The sequence below is a fragment of the Capsicum annuum genome, chromosome 12, assembly GCF_002878395.1.
Source record: "Capsicum annuum cultivar UCD-10X-F1 chromosome 12, UCD10Xv1.1, whole genome shotgun sequence".
NCBI lineage: Eukaryota > Viridiplantae > Streptophyta > Magnoliopsida > Solanales > Solanaceae > Capsicum > Capsicum annuum.
Window position 1 is genome coordinate 4,158,554 of NC_061122.1, and position 19,191 is coordinate 4,177,744.

Genomic DNA, 19,191 nt, shown 5'->3' on the forward strand with positions numbered 1-19,191 from the left:
ATATATATATTAGAATCATCAACTTCCTCTTCTTATATGCTTTTTTGATTACAGTGGTGTTCAGGCCAGGTTGTACGTACCTTAACTAATTCCTGAAGGGTACCTACTACCTCTCACTAGTACAAGTAACGGGCAAGCTTTCTCTTCTTACATAGTCTGAATATATCTTATATTATTGTCAATATTCAGTGGCATTGTTGGTTAAGAAGCAGAATATGACCAATAGCAAGATAGTATACTTGTGGTCGTTGATTTTGTTCATGGAAAATGGATGGTGCTGCTGCTATTGTTGTTGGAATGAAGAAAGGACTATTGCAGCTAAAGGCAAACATAAAATACAGTACAAGCGACGACGACGACTATTTGTCATCGTGGGGGGCTAATGAAACCTCGGATTGTTGTCGATGGGAGGGAATTGTTTGCAGCAACAACACCAGAAGAGTCATAGAGTTGTCCATTAGTGCTAAGGAAGAACAACTTAGTAATGGTATATATACTGGTAATATTTTGAGGAACTGGCTTTTTAATGCATCTTTATTTGTTCCCTTCAAATATCTCAAAGCTCTGCTCCTACCTGGACATTTTTTGGCTGGTTGGGTGAAGAATGAAGGTTCGTTTTCTCTACATACACTCGCTCCGTTTTATATTATATGGTGATGTTTGACTAGGTACGGTGTTTTTCTTCAAGGAATAGAACAAAAAAATGAATGATATTTGGTACATACCAAAGGTACCTTAAAGCTTGTGTTAAAGCTTGTGGTTGTAAACAAGTTATGATAATTCTATGGTTACAAGAACATGTCATCAAAAGTACAATGAAAAATTTAAAGTTCAAAAAGTTTTCAAATATGAAGAGGTGTTGTAGTTTTTGAACGGACTAAAGCAAAATAAAAAGTCATATAAAATGAAACTGACGGAGAGTACTACATATCCGAAAAATGGTTCTACCAATCCAAATAGGAAGTATGATCACACCAAGTTCAACTTCCAAGGTTTAACTATAGACTGGTTTAGCAATATTAACTTCAAAGTACAATCTATTTGACTCTCGAAAACTTGACTGTGACAAAATTTAACATGTCCATTCTAAGTTTCTTGCTAATTTGGTAACAGGTTTCGAGAAACTGAGACGACTGAGAAAACTGGAAGTACTTGATTTGTCAGGGAATAGATTCAATCACAGCATCTTTGAGCCTATTAGTCAACTTTCATCTCTCAAGTCATTGAACCTCTCATTTCATCGGATCAGGTTCCGACGTATGGTTCGCACACAACAAAACTGGATCAGGTTCCAACATATGGTTTGCCTCTTTGAACTATTGGTCTTCCTCAGAAGAATAAACATATTCTAACTAATCCATTTCCTTAACATTTTAGTTTCTGAGAGATTGTCAGGGTTAGACAAGCTGGAAATCCTAGATTTGAGCTATAACAATCTATATCTTGAAAACGTTTTCTCTACTCTACGTAAGTGAACATGCAATTTTCTTGAAAATCCCTTACTTTTTCTCAGTAGCTTCCTAACATAATTATCATTATTCCTGGACAGAGATAAATACATCTACTATGGCATTGAAGTGTCTCGATATAAGCTACAACCGGTTCCGGAGTTTTCTACCAAATGAAGATACATATATTTCTGGAAGATTCTTCATTTCAGTTGATTTTTATCGCATCCCAGGCTTGCTGTATAGATATATCTAACTGGTATTCCATCAAAAGCACATGTTGATGATTCTTAAATGTTTCTGTCACACCCCTTTTTAACTCCAAAAAGATTCGTTTTAAGTTCGAAAGGGTTTTTATTATTCAGTGACAAAAGAAAATGATTTGTTTTGAAGAAGGATTGTTTTTACATTCGAAATCAGAGTCGCCACTTGGAATAGATCGGGTGTGCCAAGTCACCTTTGGAAATCCTTTTTTCAAAATAGTTTGACTCTGAATACTGATCTGCGAACAGAGATTCCGGCTAAGGAATTCTATTGACCGAAGGGAAGGTGTTAGGCACCTTTCGATCCCGTGGTTTGACCACGGTCGCTTGGTGAGGCTTATCGGCTAGTTTGACATTACAAATGACCACACAAAACACATGAAACAATCAATCGAACACACAAAACAAAACAAATCCAGAAGTGTAGTGTCCAGTCCGAATTATACAGTTTCAAAATAAAAATGCAGAAATATAAATCCTATTCTATTCTAAACTAAACTCCACCCGACGTTCCGGACCTTGACCGTGCGCCATCTTCCGGTACAACTTTCTCGGGGCATTCCCCGGATAAGGCAATACAGATACCTTAGGGCATTCCCCGGCCAAATGAGTACAATTGAGTCAAAGGCGATAAAACAAAGCCATTCAATATATATTTCGAACATTCCATAATCCACAAGTTCTCAATTTGCTTACTCGAGCCTACCGTTTCCTACCCCGTTCGACCTATCATGATACTATCACAAAATTAATAATTAGATGCAAAATTAACAATGACAATGAATCAAAGCAGCTAATTTATCCATCTTTTATCGAATTCCGATCCCCCTATCCATCAACCAAATTATCACATGCTTCGATTATCAATTCAAGTTTTCAAAGTTCGAAACCAACGTCAACCAACACACAACTACAGAAGGTCCAAAATTAGTCTTTTTTCAAATCCCTAATCTACCCCTAATTCGTCTTCTATATAAAGACCCCTTGGGTCACTGTTCTAGGGGATTTTATTTTTTCTTCTTTCCCTTTTACGTTCTCTGGGAGTAGTTCTCCTAAAATCTTAAAAAAAGAGAAAATTTTAGGTTTGAGAAAGTTAGAGAATTTTTGGGTTCGAAAGAGGGGGAAATTCTAGAAAAACAAAAGGAGATTGCTTTTAGGGAAAGTTCTTGTGTCTAAGGAAGGTTGGCGATTGTTCAGAGTCTTTTATTTTTTTAAAATCACGGCGAAGTCTTCTGGTGGTAGTTGAAATTCCGTCGAAGCCTCGAGTCCCGTTTTGCTGCTCCCTAAAAGGTAATATCCTACTCTATTTAAGCTTTTGATTGCCTCTGCTTCATCTGGACCTTCTGTAGTTGTGAGAAAATATTGAGTAACATTGTATGCTGGGATTGATTACTGGTAGATGGCTTTAATAGCCGTAGGTAGCTGTTGATAGATGTCCGATTTAATACTCTCATTTTTGTGAACTGCTTAAGGTTTGTATAGCTGACCTTATGTTAAAGTTTTATGTTCTTCAATTCTATTTTGAGTTGCTGGGCATCCTATAAGGATGGTTTCGTCGTTTAAAGTTGCATGCTTTGATTTTGGTTTGGGCTACTAGTACCCTGTTATCGCTAATTTCATACGAAAGTGTCATATTTCGATTTTTAGTAGTTTGGGTTGCTAGTATGTTGTTATAGATTGGTTCCATCATTAAAGTTTCATACTTTGATTTCTAATTAGTAGTTTCGGGCTGCTACCTCGGGTCTAAGGATGGTATCCCGATCTCTATTTTGGTTTACTGTTTTGGTTTAGGACCTCTGGTTTTCCCTATTTTAATTTCCAAGTGTCTAATCTCACTGACTATGTATTTCGGTCGTTAATCTGTCCAGCATGTTTAACTGTGTGTTTTGCAAATTCCAATGGTTTCCTGTAGAATTTCGTTGATCCCGAATTAGATGACCAAGCTGCCTCCTTTGTTTGATTAGAATTTGGTTCAATGAGAATGAGAAAGTATTGGAAAAGTTGAGCTTTAGCGAGAACCATGAGAACCCTAACTTGGTTTCCTAGACTGCTCCTTATTCCAAACTTTCTTATCACTCGTTGAATTTTTCTTTGATAAATATCCATTGACATCGCTTGCTCACGTAGGCTCGCATTAAGTACATGATGTTTATCTGTGCATTAGTATACCTAGGAAGTAAGTTAAGTTTTGTTATAGCTTAAATTCCCTTTTGATTCCCTGTATATGTGTATGAAAATTTGTTCTTTGCTTTCACAAAAGGCTCAAACTTTCTAGTCGTTAAAAGTTGTGATCGTTGCTTTCATCATTATCTTTCCTTAAGTTTTGATTCCCAAAAATACTCTTTTTTTTTTTTGGATAAATTGGATAATATGTAAACCCTATATTTTGGTGTCTCGGCGAATATTCACAATCTTGTCCACATTTCGATCATTTTTTTTACTTTATAAAATCTTGAATAAGTTTTCTTTTCATGTTGTTTTGATTTATTGGCTATGAAGCAGTAGTACTTTGGTCATGAATACCCTTTCAAATGAGTTTACAGTATGTTCATGAGCTACCTACATTATCACTCATGATATGATCTTAGATATCAAACATGTTACTTACACTTAAGTGTAAAAAAAAAGGTTTATATTAAGACATAATTTGCTTAGCATGCTGTGACTTAGTATTGAGTCAGTTAGTCATACGTTATGTAGCTCATTTCTTTATTTCCTTGATTTGATGTTTGTGTTTTTCTTTAATCCCCCCATTTTCTTTTTCTTTCTTAGTTGACCACATGTTAACATTCATTGCTTTCTTGCTTTGCATGAACTCGTCTTGGAGTCCAAATGGACTCTCCTTCCCTTCGCATCCTTCATTGGACAAATGAAGCCCATCTCATTGAGTCAAGTCAAAAGAAAGTCCAAAAACCCGTTGCATGGATGTAAAAAGGGAACGAGAGAAGAAGAGCGGATCAAAGTCCCGTCTTTGAAGTTGCTAAAAGACTAGAAGCCCTTTGGCTTCTCATTCGTTTATATATTTGTCCTTTATTAATTTAATTATCTATTTATTTATTTATTTATTCAGTTTATTACTTATTCATTTATTTGAGGCCTCGAAGCCAAAGTTGTATTTAATACAGGTGAAACGAGACTCGAGCCAAAAGCTTGAGAACTAGATTAGGATAGGTGAAAATGGGTTGAAAGCCCAACTAGTTTAGGACAGGTTTTGTTGGTTTGGGCCCAATGGCCTAAATCGTTTATTTTCTTCTCCCTTTCCTGGTTTATGTGTTTACTTGCTTATTTCATTTGTGTAGACTTAGTTAAAATCCCTATTAGGTCGTCTAAAACTGTTTTTTTACACGAATCTTTTTTCTAAAAATCAATCACTTTTCAACAAATTAATCTTTTAGAAGTTAATCAAAAGACGATTTTCAAATAGTCCGGATAACCGCAAGTTAGCGGACGTTTTAGGTGCCTAACACCTTCCTAAAACGTTAATAGCAGCTGCTTACTCAAAATCTCTTAACTTAAACGATTTTTCTGTTTTGAATCGTCTAAGTACATTATAAAGGTTTCTTAATTCCTTTTTCAAAATTAAGTGGCGACTCTTTTCAAAAAAGTCAAAATTTCTCTGCAAAACACACATCATTTTAAAAAAAAAAAGTTTTATTTTTTTTTTTAGTTTTGATCCATTAAAAAGAATTCACCCACACCCAACCTATCACCTTAACCCACTTTAATATTACTCTTAATTTTAACCCTAGATTTGAACATATATATAATCATTTAGTCTTCAAACATGAAATTTACATACTTGAATACTACGTTTAAAATAATATAGGTTAGAATAATTAATAATTTAAAATGGTAAATGAATAAATTGTGAGTAAAAACTAATTTGTTTTGACTCTTGAAATCCGAAATTCATCACATAATTTAGGATGAAGAGAATACCACATACATGAAGGACCAAACTTTTAATTAGGAAAAATACCCAAAAATCTCTTCTAAATTTGGATTATAAGTTGTATAATTGAATTATTGGTAGTCTTAATCATTTCGTGAATTTGGCTATTTGGTAGCCTTTATACTCTTTAACGTGACCGAGACGTAGAGCATAACTTTTTTCTGCGTGGGTGGATTCTTTAATATACACATTAAAGATCCATTAATATACACATAAATAGTGTCTGCGTGAGTAGGTACCAAACAACACTAAAAAATATATGGACTGAAAACACCCTACGTACCTGGATAGTGGTATTTTATTTATTTTATATTTTTTAAAACTCTAACACGCCTAAAAATAAATTATGCTCTACGTATCGTCCACGTTAAAGAGTATAAAGGCTACCAAATAGTCAAGTCCAAAAAATAATTAAGACTACCAATAATTCAATTATACAACTTATAATCCAAATTTTAGAAGAGATTTTTAGGTATTCTTCCTAATTAAAAGTTGTGGTCCTTCATGTATGTGGTATTCTCTTCTTCCTAAATTATGTGATGATGTTCGAATTTTGAGAGTCAAAATAAATTATTTTTTAATCACAATTTATTTATTTGCCCTTTTAAATTATTAATTATTCTAACCTATATTATTTTAAACGTAGCATTCAAGTATGTAAATTTCATGTTTAAAGACTAAATGATTATATATGTTCAAATCTAGGGTCAAAATTAAGAGTAATATTAAAGTGGGTTAAGGTGATAGTTTGGTTGTGGGTGGATTCTTTGTAATGGATCAAAACTAAAAAAAAAAATTTTAAAATTTTTTTATTAAAAAAAAATGACGTGGACCTCTAATAAGAGGCCACGTGGTAAAACTGTTTTTTAGAAAGCCACCGTTAAAAAGTAATAACATGGATGAACCAGTTTTATAACGGCGATGGCATGAATGAGCCTAACTTTTAACGGATGGCATAAATGAGTCATTTCTGATAGTTCAGTGGCATATTTGAGCCTTTTCCCTATAAAGTAACGTATAAGGCTTCAGGTGAAGTTGGGAGGTTTAAAGCTAGACTAGTAGCAAAGGGATATGGACATAGAGAAGGAATTGGTTATCAAGAAACATTTTCACCTGTTGTGAAGATGAAGACAGTGGGGATCGTACTTGCTGCTGCAGCTAGAAAATACTGGTAGAGAAGGAATTGGTTACCAAGAAGCATTTTCACTTATTGTGAAGATGAAGACAGTGAGGACTGTACTTGCTGCTGCAGCTAGAAAACACTGGTGTGTTCAACAAATGGATGTCTACAATATATTCCTAAATGGTGATCTCTATGATGAAGTGTACATGGACTGTAACGCCCCAAGCTTTTCCTAGCTAAAATTTGTCCTTCAAGTATCAAGCATTGGTTTTTAGAATGATTTATACTTATTTTCCTGTGGAATTCCTTAGATTTCAACTTTTCATTTTGTAGATGACTGAATAAGCTTTCTGACGATATAAGATTCGTCCAAAATAGGCACTCAGTGAAGAAGTTATGGCTATTTTATGTGCTAGTCGTAAAACATCTTCATTCTGGTGTCTAGCGCGTCGTGGAGAAAGATTAATTAACAATTTTCAAATTCCAGTAGGACCTCGTGATAGTGGCGCGTCGCAGAGGATCTCAATTTCTCATTCGTCTATTTCCAGTGAGCTACCGCGATAGTGGCGTATCGCGGTGGCCCATAAAATCGGGCACCAGTTATATTTTTACTCCATCTCATTAAGGGTAAAATGGTACTTCTTTAACCCCTTTTCATCTCTAACACGGGATTTAATCCCAAGAACACCAAAGTAAGATTATTTTCGTCAAAATCTCTCAAGAAACTCCATTAGGGTTTTAAACTAAAAATCCTCATAACTCAAGATTTAACCGCAGGTTTTAGAAGATAATTGGAGATTTGGAATCCTTCCATCGTAGGCTTCAAGAAGCATCCATTAATTTTCACAATAGAGGTATGTGGGATTTTCCTAAAATCTCATGGGCATAGAAACCATATTTTTTTTTTAAAAAGGGTTTCGGATTTGTGAATACAATCATGTTTGAGAAGTTTCCATGGTATTGTTTTGGTCTTTAGGCCTTCCCCAAATTGATTTGAATTGATATATGTATATATGTACATGTTTTAATGTTGATGATTGAATTTAGAGCATGATTCATGTGAAAATCCCTCTCTTGTTATGATTTTCCTTACTTATCATATGATATGGATTGTTTTTGAAATGCATCTTGAAAAGCATGTTACGAAGTATCTTAATTTATGAATGATTTGGTTATGAATCTTGAATTCCAAAGAGAGGGTTGTTTGTATTGAAAAATGTTGAAAATACATATAATGAAAGAGTGCATGGATTTTTCCAAAAGCACATGACCACCTTATGTTTGAAGAGTTCTTGCATTGTTTTGACTTATGCTTTCGGAACATAAAATGTCTTATACTATTTGCATGTTAGGGTGGTTGAACTATGTTTTAAAGAAATAATGATGCATGATGCATTATGGCTCAGAATTAAGACTTGCAAGTCTTGGTGTGACGACACCAATTCAGATTATGCCATGATAATTTAGAACAGAATAGAATACATGTTTGAAATCAGACTTTTCATATGTTGAAATTAGGAAAAAAAGATGCATGATTCAGAACAGGATAAAAATGAGCACAAAGAAAGCTTAGGTGGTTCCCCAAAGAAGGCATGGGTTCAGACAAACCGTTGCCCAAAATCGTGATTTGCCGATCCAGGTTATTTATATTATGCTAGCCTAGAGCCTTGTGGCGTATCAGACTCAGACACTCCAACCCTTGCGGCACACTTGGGTTGGGGGCTTCCCCGCCGAGTCAATGGCAGATTCCATATAGCTTGTGGAATATCAAACTTGTAGTGGAGTGCCACCTAACTCAGAAGTAATACAAAGACCAGACTTTACATTGACAAGAATGCTTTATGATTTTCAGAAAGTGCCCATGTGTTTTAGAACTATTTCATGCATGATATTTTGACAAATTACGCTCTGATTATTTTATTTATATAAACGCTTTATTTTGGATTACTTTGCGTACCAATACATCTGTATTGGCCCCTCTCCTTCCTCCAGGTTTTGAGGCTCAGTCTAGGGATCCAGAAAAGCAGTAGATTTTATCAGACAGAGTTGTAGCATTCAGTTGGTGAGCCTTCTTTATTTTGGAAGGCCTGTCTTTTCAGATTATGTCATTTATTTCTATTTTGGTTTACTGGGGGCCTTGTCCCAATTTCAGACAGTTGTCAGATTTTCATATAGTAGATCTCGCATACTGAGTCAGATGTTGTGCAGATGTAGTTTGATTTACAATATACATACTTATGTTGAATTCAGAATTGACCATGTTTTTATAGTAGATTATGTTTCTGCATCTTCTTTTATTATATGAGTGTTGTTCATGATTTCCAGATAAAGAAGGGCGTTTCAGGCCTTCATGGTTCGGGATGTCCGTCACGGCCAGACCCCAGTTCAGGTCGTGACATGGACCTACCTCAGGGATTTGCTAGTAAGGGGGAGAATGCAGTATGTAGACTACTCAAATCCCTATATGGCCTTAAACAAGCACCAAGGCAATGGAATACCAAGCTATCAGAGGGTTTGGTAAGATCCCAATTCATTCAGGGTTAATCTGATCCATTCTTATATATCAAAAGGACAATAGAAGGAATCATTCTTGTGCTAGTGTATGTTGATGACATGCTGATCACCGGAGACAATCTAAAGCTAACAGAAGAGACTAAGACAATTCTACACCAAAACTTCAAGATGAAGGATCTAGGTGAGTTGAGATATTTCCTTGGAATTGAGTTTGCAAGGTCTGACAAAGAAATATTAATGCATCAGTGAAAATACGCATTAGAATTACTAGCTAAGCTAGGCTTAACAACAGCCAAGCCTGCAGCTAATCCTATGGACTATAACATCAAGCTAACATCTAGACAATTTGATGAGCATGTAAAGTAAAGACAGACTACCGATGATTCACCAACCAATCAGGTTGCTTATAAAAAATTTATTGGTAAGCTATTGTACTTAACTATGACAAGACCAGACATAGTCTTTTGTATTCAAACACTAAGTCAGTTCCTTCAAGATCCTAAGAAGTCACACATGGAGGCGACACTAGTGGTAAAGTATGTTAAAGGTCAACCAGGTCAAGGTGTGTTGTTGTCTAGTGGCTACTGTAATGCAGATTGGGCATCTCGCAGAAGATTTGTGACTAACTATTTTGAGAAGATTGTAGAATCAGTAGTGTCCTGGAAATCAAAGAAACAAACCAATGTCTACTAGAGCTCAGCTGAGGCAGAATTCAAAAGTTGTGCAGCAGTAACAGCTGAACTGATATGGATTCTAGGTTTGATGAAAGAGATTAGAAGTGAAGTGGTGCTACCTGTGGATGTGTTTAGTAATAGTAAGTCTGCTCTACCAATTGCAGCAAATCCAATATATCATGAGATGACAAAACATATTGATATTGATTGCTTCTTTATAAGGGAAAAAAATGTTCAAGGAATAATCAGGACTCACTATATTGCAACTCAAGATCAACCTGCAGACATGCTGACTAAAGGGCTGACAAGAGCATAAGAAGTTCATCTCAATACCAAGCTAGGTATCTGTGACATATTTACACCTTCCTAGTTAGTTGCATATTCTGGTTAACGGTTATATTAGTTAGTTGGACACCTTACAAGATAGTCTATATATAGAAAACAATGTACATGCTGCAATTCCAATGAATACAAGCCTATTCCCTTTTCTCTAATGCTTTTTCTCTCTCGGATTCTTCCTTTCTCTCTTCTAATCACAAAATTTGTGCTTCCTCCATTTCTATATTTGTAAGAAGCTTACTATTGTCTTGCCTAATTACAAGTTCAACATAAAGGACGAGCCTGTGAAAGCCCTAGTTATTGTTTCACTGCCTGCCTATACAGACACGAGACATCGATGTATTGTAACTGACTCCGGTAATATTGTCACTCTCATAATTATATTTTTGGATACAATAAGTTGTTTGACTGTTTTTTGAAAAACAAGCATCAAGTTTCTCTAAGGCACATATTCTAAACAAAATACAATATTCTGAAAATTATTTGTGTGTTGTTAGCTTCTAAGGCTTGAACCTCTGATTTCATAGCTTTCACCCACCTTTTATCTTTTACAGCCTATTTATAATGCTGAGGCTCAGTAAAAGTGGAGAATTTGGATAAATAACACTGATAAGTAGGACTCAAATTTTTATAAGACAAGCTGTTGGCTAATGGATGTTTGCATCTCTAATTTTTAGAAGTATCAACATAATCATGCATCCACACTGGTGGTCTACTTGTTCTCGTAGGTCTACTGGAAGAGGGTTGAGGTAGGGAACAGTTATCTTGACATATTGCTTCATGAGTGGTGCCAGGTGAAGCTGCACCAGGAACTCCAGTATTAGAAATGTCATCCTCCTCAATTGTAGCTCCTTCAGTAACACTCTCAGTATTTGTTTCATGACATGTTTCTTCATCTGTGGGAATCTAAAAGTCAGTAACATTTTCTACAGATGAGGAAACTTGTGTATTTTGTGCTTGTGAGAAAGCAAAAGGAAATGTATCTTCATGAAACACAACATCTCTACTGACTAATAGTTTCTTTGGGGTGATATCTAGTAGTAAATACCCCTTCTGAGATTCTGAATATCCCACCAAGACTGCAGGTTTGGACCTTTCTGTGAACTTATCACCTCTTGGAAGGATAGTGACATAGCACAAGCATCCAAATACCCTAAGATGTGACAACTTGGGATCATTGGAGAACATCAACTGAAATGGGCTCTTACCACTTAGAATAGAAGATGGTAACCTATTCATTAGATATACTGTAGCCTTTACACATAGTCCCCAATACTTAATGGGCAAGTGAGATTGAAACTTGAGGGCTCTAGCTATGTTTAATATGTGTCTGTGCTTTCTCTCCACAACTCCATTCTGTTGAGGAGTATGAGGACAACTGGTCTGATGTAGTATGCCCAGGGACTGGAACAATGTCTTACATTAAGAGTTGATAAATTTAGTGCCATTATCAGATCTAATGGTTTTTACCATTATGCTAAACTAAGTTTTAATCATGGAAACAAATGTCTTAATGACCACTAAGGCCTCAGACTTTAACTGCAACAGGTGCACCCAAGTGTATCTACTATGGTCATCTACCATAGTCAAGAAGTAATACTTGTTGTTAAAATTAGAAGTTTTATATGGTCCCCACAAATCCATGTGTACAAGTTCAAAACATGTAGACCATCTAGTAGTACTTAAAGGGAATGACAATCTTGTCTGTTTTGCTAGGGGAGACACAAAATATTTATTCAACATATTTGCATCACTAGGGTTCTTCATAATGTCTAAAAACTTGAGAACCTGAGCAGCAGGGTGTCCAAGTCTTTGGTGCCATAAGATGCAACTGGAAGTGGATACTTCTGCAATAAATCTACTGGCTTCTGATTTTGACTGATTAGCACTTCTTGTCCAACCACCGCCTTTAAGAACATATAGTCCACCCTCTTGTCTACCAATCCTCTTCACTTTACCATTGAAGAAGTCCTGAAAGATACAAAAATTAGGATAAAAAGAAACAAAACATGAAAGTTCCTTGGTTATCTTGTCAACAAACAACAAATTGAGTTTGAAGTCTGGAACATGTAGAACATCTTTGATCACATCATCTGCAAAAATATGAGCTTCTCCAGTGTGTGAGATTGTCACTTCATTACCTGTTGGAAGGTGCAACTTATCCACATGCTTGGAGTCTAATCTGGTACCTTCTTTGAACAAGTGTCTATGTGCAGACACATGATGTGTAGCACCTGAGTCTATAATCCAACTGTTAGAACATGCTTTGGACAAGAAACAAGTAGTAATACCTGTCGTATTGACTTGTTTCATAGCTGTTGTGTCTTTGTTCAACATAGTCATAATCTGAGTGTACTCTTCCTCAGTGAATGTGTGAAGCTTGGCCTTTGGTGTGTGAGTCACTTCATGACTAGAACTATCAGCATCAACTTGACTAGCTACCATGGCTGAAGCTTGAGAAATAGACCTGTGACCAGTGTTTACAAAGTTGTTCCCACCATTGTTTGTGGATAGGTTGTTACTGCCAGTATACTATGATCTGAAATTAGAGTTGTAGCCTTGTTTCTTCCTATTCTTCCAGTCATTTGGATACCCTACTGTAACGCCCCAATTTTCTGAACCAAAATGCTACACGGTGCTCATGACCCCGAAGGACCACAAGCTAACCCATGATTGATATCTGTACCTTTAAACTGCATAATATCTCATAAAATATGCGGAAACATGAACTGTAAGGCCATAGGGTTCAATACTGATACATATATGAAAAACATAGTATAACAATACCAAAAAGAAACATAAATACTAAAGTCTGAACATCTAATCTGACATCTAGTTCGAAAGCCTCTAACTGAACTGAATAAGGAGTTGAAGGAACATGTCTCCAACTAACCCCATGAACTGAAAAACTAATTTGGAATACTATAATAAAGTAATAATAATATTGTCCTCGAATGAAAAGGTGTACTGACTATTGAAATCTACAATTCTACTGCTGCTCTGAAACTCGTGCCTCTGTACCTATGGCATCAAATAAAACACCATAGCGCGAATGCGTCAGTACGACTGAATGTAATGAGTATACAAGTGAGGTAGGCTAAATGCAAAGGGTTTTATATGCATGAACAATGCTGGCTGATATGAATGTGAGAATATATACATATATACGTAATTGCAACTAAACTCGTTGTGATACTGACTACTGAGTCTGAATACTGACTACATGAGTTTACTGATGCTGAGATATTGAATGACTGGTTTTACTGATATTGAGATACTGAATGACTGAGTTTACTGATATTGATATGTAATTCACTAATAAGTGAGGAACTGATACTGTATTATTGAATACTGAGAGACTGATACTATATTATTGATAATGAAATGATTGTTTTTGATAGTTCTGATTATGAAGAACTGATTTGATTGACCATATATAACAGTCCTGAAATAGAGCTCGTGATAACATGACTACTAAGTATGAATACTAATGACATGTATTTATTGATAACATATCATGAATGATAACTGATATATCTGATAACATGAGTTCTGATAACTGATAGCATGAATGACTGTATCTGACAGTCCTAAATCTGATAGAACTAGTTGAGTTTTGTACTGTATCTGAGTTGACTGTATCTGACAGTCCTGATATCTTGAAGAACTATCTGAGTTCTTTTATTGAGACTGATACTGAAACTGTGGAAAGTAGTTATCTAACTGACATGCCCCAAATACGCTATAATAACTAAGCTGGGGTCCAATCTCTGCCCTGATTGGAAGGGTGTTAATACCGCATCACTGGTAAGGATAAGCTATGAGTGACCCTCATCTGAAAGGTACTCTAATGCGAATGGTGGGAACACTCATCTGACAGGTTAAGTCACCTTATCTACCCTCAACTGAAAGGAATTGATGTCTCAACCTATGCTGGCTACATAGTTCTGGAACGCAAGGACTGCTTCTAAGAATCATACCCTCTACTGGCAGGTGAGTTCCCATCCTTGGGTTCGCTCGGTGCTGAATTCTACTCCCAACTGAATGACACTGAATTGGTTATACTGAACTGATTTCCTAGTTCATACTAGAATTAATTGAACTGTTACTGATTGTTCGACTTAACTGAACTGAACATGGACTAAGTTTATTGAGTTTTGATGACTAGCGGAACACTACTGAATTCCGTTAACTGACTAAATGCTACTGAGTTCTGTTAGCTGACTGAAGTCTACTGAACATGGCTTGACTGAGAGTATCGTGAAAACATGACATGGCTCTAGGAACACAACTACGTTTTTCGGGTACAAGTACCCCCAAGACTCGATGAAAGGAAACTGACATACATGACTGACTTGATCATAAGAGTAGAGTCCATAATTTATAATATCATAAGTAGGGATCTCATACTAAGCATGGTTATCAACAATGTATTACATGGAAAGGATTTTATATCACATGGAAGTACTTGCACAATCTTAATATCATGTTCATTGCATAATCATATTGGCAACACATACCAATAGCATGGAAGTTCATCTGGATTGCATGGTTATCATACATCTTGTTCATAAGTAGGATTTGCAAGTAAATATAGCATAATCTTATAAGAATAGTTCATGAGTATTCCAACAACATTTACTAGGCACATTATCAACATAGAAGTCATTGGAATGTAAGGGCATATAATGAATCCTTCACTTAGTCACAATTTAGCTATATTGCATGATTTCTAGTTTCTTAGGCATTTTATCAAACACCTTACATGCACATCTTAAGCATAGCTGAAATCATCAAATTATACATCATGAACCACCAAATTTACATGTTTCCAACTTATATGATATCATGAATTCATAAAAACATATAAAGATTCCATCTTGGGAATCACCCAATATCAACAACATGATCATCAACACCCAACAATATAGAAATCATACTTTATAATGAAAAAAAGGGTTTTTGAGCTTTATGGATGAAAGGGATCCATAAATCAACACAGCACATACCTTAGTTCTTGATTTTTGGAAGATTGACGGAGAGATTCTTGGATTTGAGTCTTGAATTTGGATTCCCTATTGAAACCCTAGCCTTGTTCTTGAGAGGTTTTGGAGAGAGGAGAGTATATTTTTCTGTAATTGAGCGAAAATCCCATGTTTGTGGTATATATAGGGGTGGAAGATGACCAAAATACCCCTAGGGAAACAAATAAGGTCAAATCTATCCCTAATTGACTCTCTAATAGGCTGAAGTAAATCGATAATAACTTTTTACTCAGATGTCTAAATTGGATGAAAATAATTGCATTATAAAGAAGACTCAAAGATCTTTCCATTGATATATAGAAGTTCTCCTAATTCATTATATACAGGAAGTTATGATCTTTTGAAATTGACCCTGAAATGCTGAAAAAAACTGGGTACAAAGGCTATAAGAGGGCTCCGCGGCTCAAACGCCTTTAGCTACTGGTTCGGGCAACCAAACATTCCCTTACACTACTATAAAAATTTCGAAACTCACCCGGGATGTACTAAGAGTTTGAATGATCGTAATACAACTTGAAAATAAAAAAACGGAGGTCAGAAATGTCGCCAAATAAATCCCCAAAGTTTGGAAGTATAAAAATGAGACTAAGTCTTGAGAACTTAGCAAAATATTCTAAGTGTTAGAGCTTGTAAAGCTTAATGAGATGAATTTTAGACTTAGGATTTTACGGGGTCTTACACCTACCAACTTATAGCATGTTTCCTTGGTATGACCCAATAGATGGCAATAATCACACTTTCTGCCCCTATAGTTAGAGTTGCTTTGTCCAAAACCATAATTTAGATTCACTTGCATAGCAAGTGATTCTGATCTATCATTCACAGTCATCATACATGCTGAATGTTGGATTTCATCCTCTATGAGCATAGGAAAAGCTTGATTGAGAGTAGGAGTCACTCCTTTGAGCAATATATGTCTTCTAGCTTGGTCATAGGACTCATTCGGGCCACTTAAAAACTGTAAAAGTCTAAGTTGATACATATGATCTGAGTACTCTCTAGATGTAGGGCAAGCACAACTAGAATTTGGAACTAGTACATCATACTCACTCCATAAACTCTTCAATTTGGTAAAATAGGCTGAGATTGAATCTGTACCTTGAGAGTGCATATTAATTTCGCAATGCAACTGGTATATATGCATACGATTCATCTTGTCATACCTCTCCTTCAAATCCTCCCAAACTGCACAAGCATTTGTGGCATAAACAATGCCAGATAACAGATTCTCACTCACAGTGTTTATGATCTAGGAAAGCACAATCGCATTACATGTTTCCCACTGCTCATGAAGTTCCTCTCTATATGTTTCCTTGTTGCAGGCACCAGTGACAAATCCAAACTTCCTCTTCCCTAAGAGAGCAATACGCATTGATCGACTCCATAAACTATTATTTTGCTGAACCAGTTAACTTGATTGAAACAAGTACAACACTGGAGCTCTCAGATGCACCAATAAAAAGTGGATCACTTTGATCAATTTTAGGCGCCATGATTGATAGAATGCAGCTGTAATATAGATCGAAATTATGAAAAAGAAGCTGAAGACAGAGATTCAAAATGCGCAGGAAACTTAGTGAAATGTGATCGAAAAACACACACTTAGTGTGGAGCTCGTGGCTCTGATACCATGTGAAAACACTTGCTAAGACTCCATTGATGGAGCTAAGAAGACTCCATTGATGGAACTAAGAAAAGGAAGAAGGATCAGAATTATAACTGCTTCAAAACTTGCTTTACAATCTCATTGTTGTGCTTTATATAGGCAACAAATATCTCATAACTACCTTTCTTCTAAAACACTCTATTTGACAGCTCATTGCCACTCACTAATCATTGTCTAACAACCTCTAACAACTTATACAGCTGACTCAGCAATATGCTACTAACTAGTTGAATAATGCCTACTCCTATCAGTATTACACATCAGTGGAACAGGTAGTCGTGTATGTTCCAAAACAGTTTGGGTGCTTGAAATTACGTCACTTATTCTCAGTGGTAAGACAGGGTCTATCGGAAACAGTTTCTCCATCTTCATAAAGTAGGGTAAGGTAGCGCACACCACCCTCCCCCGACCCCACTTCTGGTATTACACTAGGTAAGTTATTGTATTCTCAGTCGTAAGATAATCACTTGTTCATTGCATAATATCGGTGCAAGAAAATCGAAGTTTGTGTTCGATGGTGATAGTCAACTAGTCAAGGCCTTCCATTATGGAATTCTTCTTTGCCAGATCACTTTAAATTAAAAGGAAATGAATGAAGTTGATGTTAAATGAGAGGAAAATATAGGCACTGGACTACTGAAAGGGACAAATAACCACATCATTAATTAGTGACTGAAAAATTTTCTTCAGTGCAAGTAGTGGTTTGAAAGAAATGTATTCTGATCAATGAGCCAGTTATGTCTATGGTCCACTGAAATAAGTGCTACAGACGCCAAATATATTTGAAGTTGGAGTTGTGTTTGACCATACCTTTTTGAAAAAGACTTTTTTGAACTTTTGGAGAGAACAACCAACAATAAACCCAGTGTATTCCCACAAAGGCATATAAAATCTCATTCCATTTTATGCATCTTCTAATTCATGATAAATAATTATAAATTATAAAATAAAGATATGGATAAAAAATTGAAAAAATTATGACATTGAAATATCCATTATTTAATATTATACTTTGAAAGGAAAAGATACTTTAGAGTCTTGATGACGATACTAAAATGTTAAATGAACAATTCAAATTATCCCTGATGAAAAAATAAAATCGGTTATAAATTTGATTTACTGAAGCATAAAATCTCTAATTACCATTGTGTTTTATCTTCTAGCCAACTAATGACTTTGTTTAATACTTATTTGACACTATGATTTGTTTGACACTATGATTTGTTTGCTATTATGAGAAATCACAATTTTCACTTTATTTTTATATCAAGAGTTTTTTTTTTAATGTAAGTATGATTTTGACAAAAGAGTATTAACATGAATTACGCCTTAATAAGAAGTAGAACTAATATAAATAAAAAATAAAATTTAGAATAGAAAAAACATATCTTAAATTCACTTGTAATCGATACCTTATAATCGATACGAAGTTTTATTGCATGTTTCATATAAATCTTTCTTCATCTGCACAAACATATTAAAGAATCAATCAATATCGATTTATTTATGAAGACAAATATAAATAATAAAAAGCTATGGAAAAATCATTAGAGAAGTTAAAGATCTTCAATTTTGTTAAGCCTAATTTAAAGCAACAATTAAAAAAAAGCTTATTTTGAAGATAAATTTAAACAAATAAATAAAAAAAGGCATCAAATATAAAAGTTTAAAACCCCAGACGAACTTATTTGCAATCAAAAGAAAACGTTAAAACCCTAGACGAACTTATTTGCAATCAAAAGTAAACATTGAAAAAGGTAAAAAAGAATTTAATGTGATTTTTACATATATTATTTTTGGACTGTTAATTTATTTTCATATATTTTAGGATTCATAAATATTTTAGGATTTATATATTTTATGTAGTTTAGGATTCTTAATTTTCCATATGTTTATTTTATCAGGATTTTTCTCATATATTGAAGGAAAATAGGTGAAAAGACGATTTTGTCTATTGCATAGTGTCTTAATAAAAGACAAAAAATTCAAATCACCTTTTTTAAGCGTCTTCTCACTTTTAATATATTATAGATTATAAATATAGATTATAGATATAAATTATAGATTATAGATTATAAATATAGATTATAGATTATTAGATTACAGCAAAATATAGATGCACAAGAAGAAGGCGTTAAAATAATAATAAAGATGCAAGGGACATAAC

The 19,191-nt window shown here is 35.0% G+C and overlaps 1 protein-coding gene across 1 annotated transcript; it reads left to right on the forward strand.

Moving 5' to 3' along the window:
* The first annotated feature begins 267 nt into the window (after positions 1–267).
* Positions 268–6,838, forward strand: LOC124889394 (receptor-like protein 14). Its single transcript, XM_047401050.1, has 5 exons — positions 268–610; positions 1,114–1,257; positions 1,378–1,467; positions 1,550–1,688; positions 6,646–6,838. The coding sequence occupies exons 1-5, from the start codon at positions 268–270 to the stop codon at positions 6,836–6,838; spliced, it is 909 nt and encodes a 302-aa protein (XP_047257006.1).
* The last annotated feature ends 12,353 nt before the right edge of the window (positions 6,839–19,191 follow it).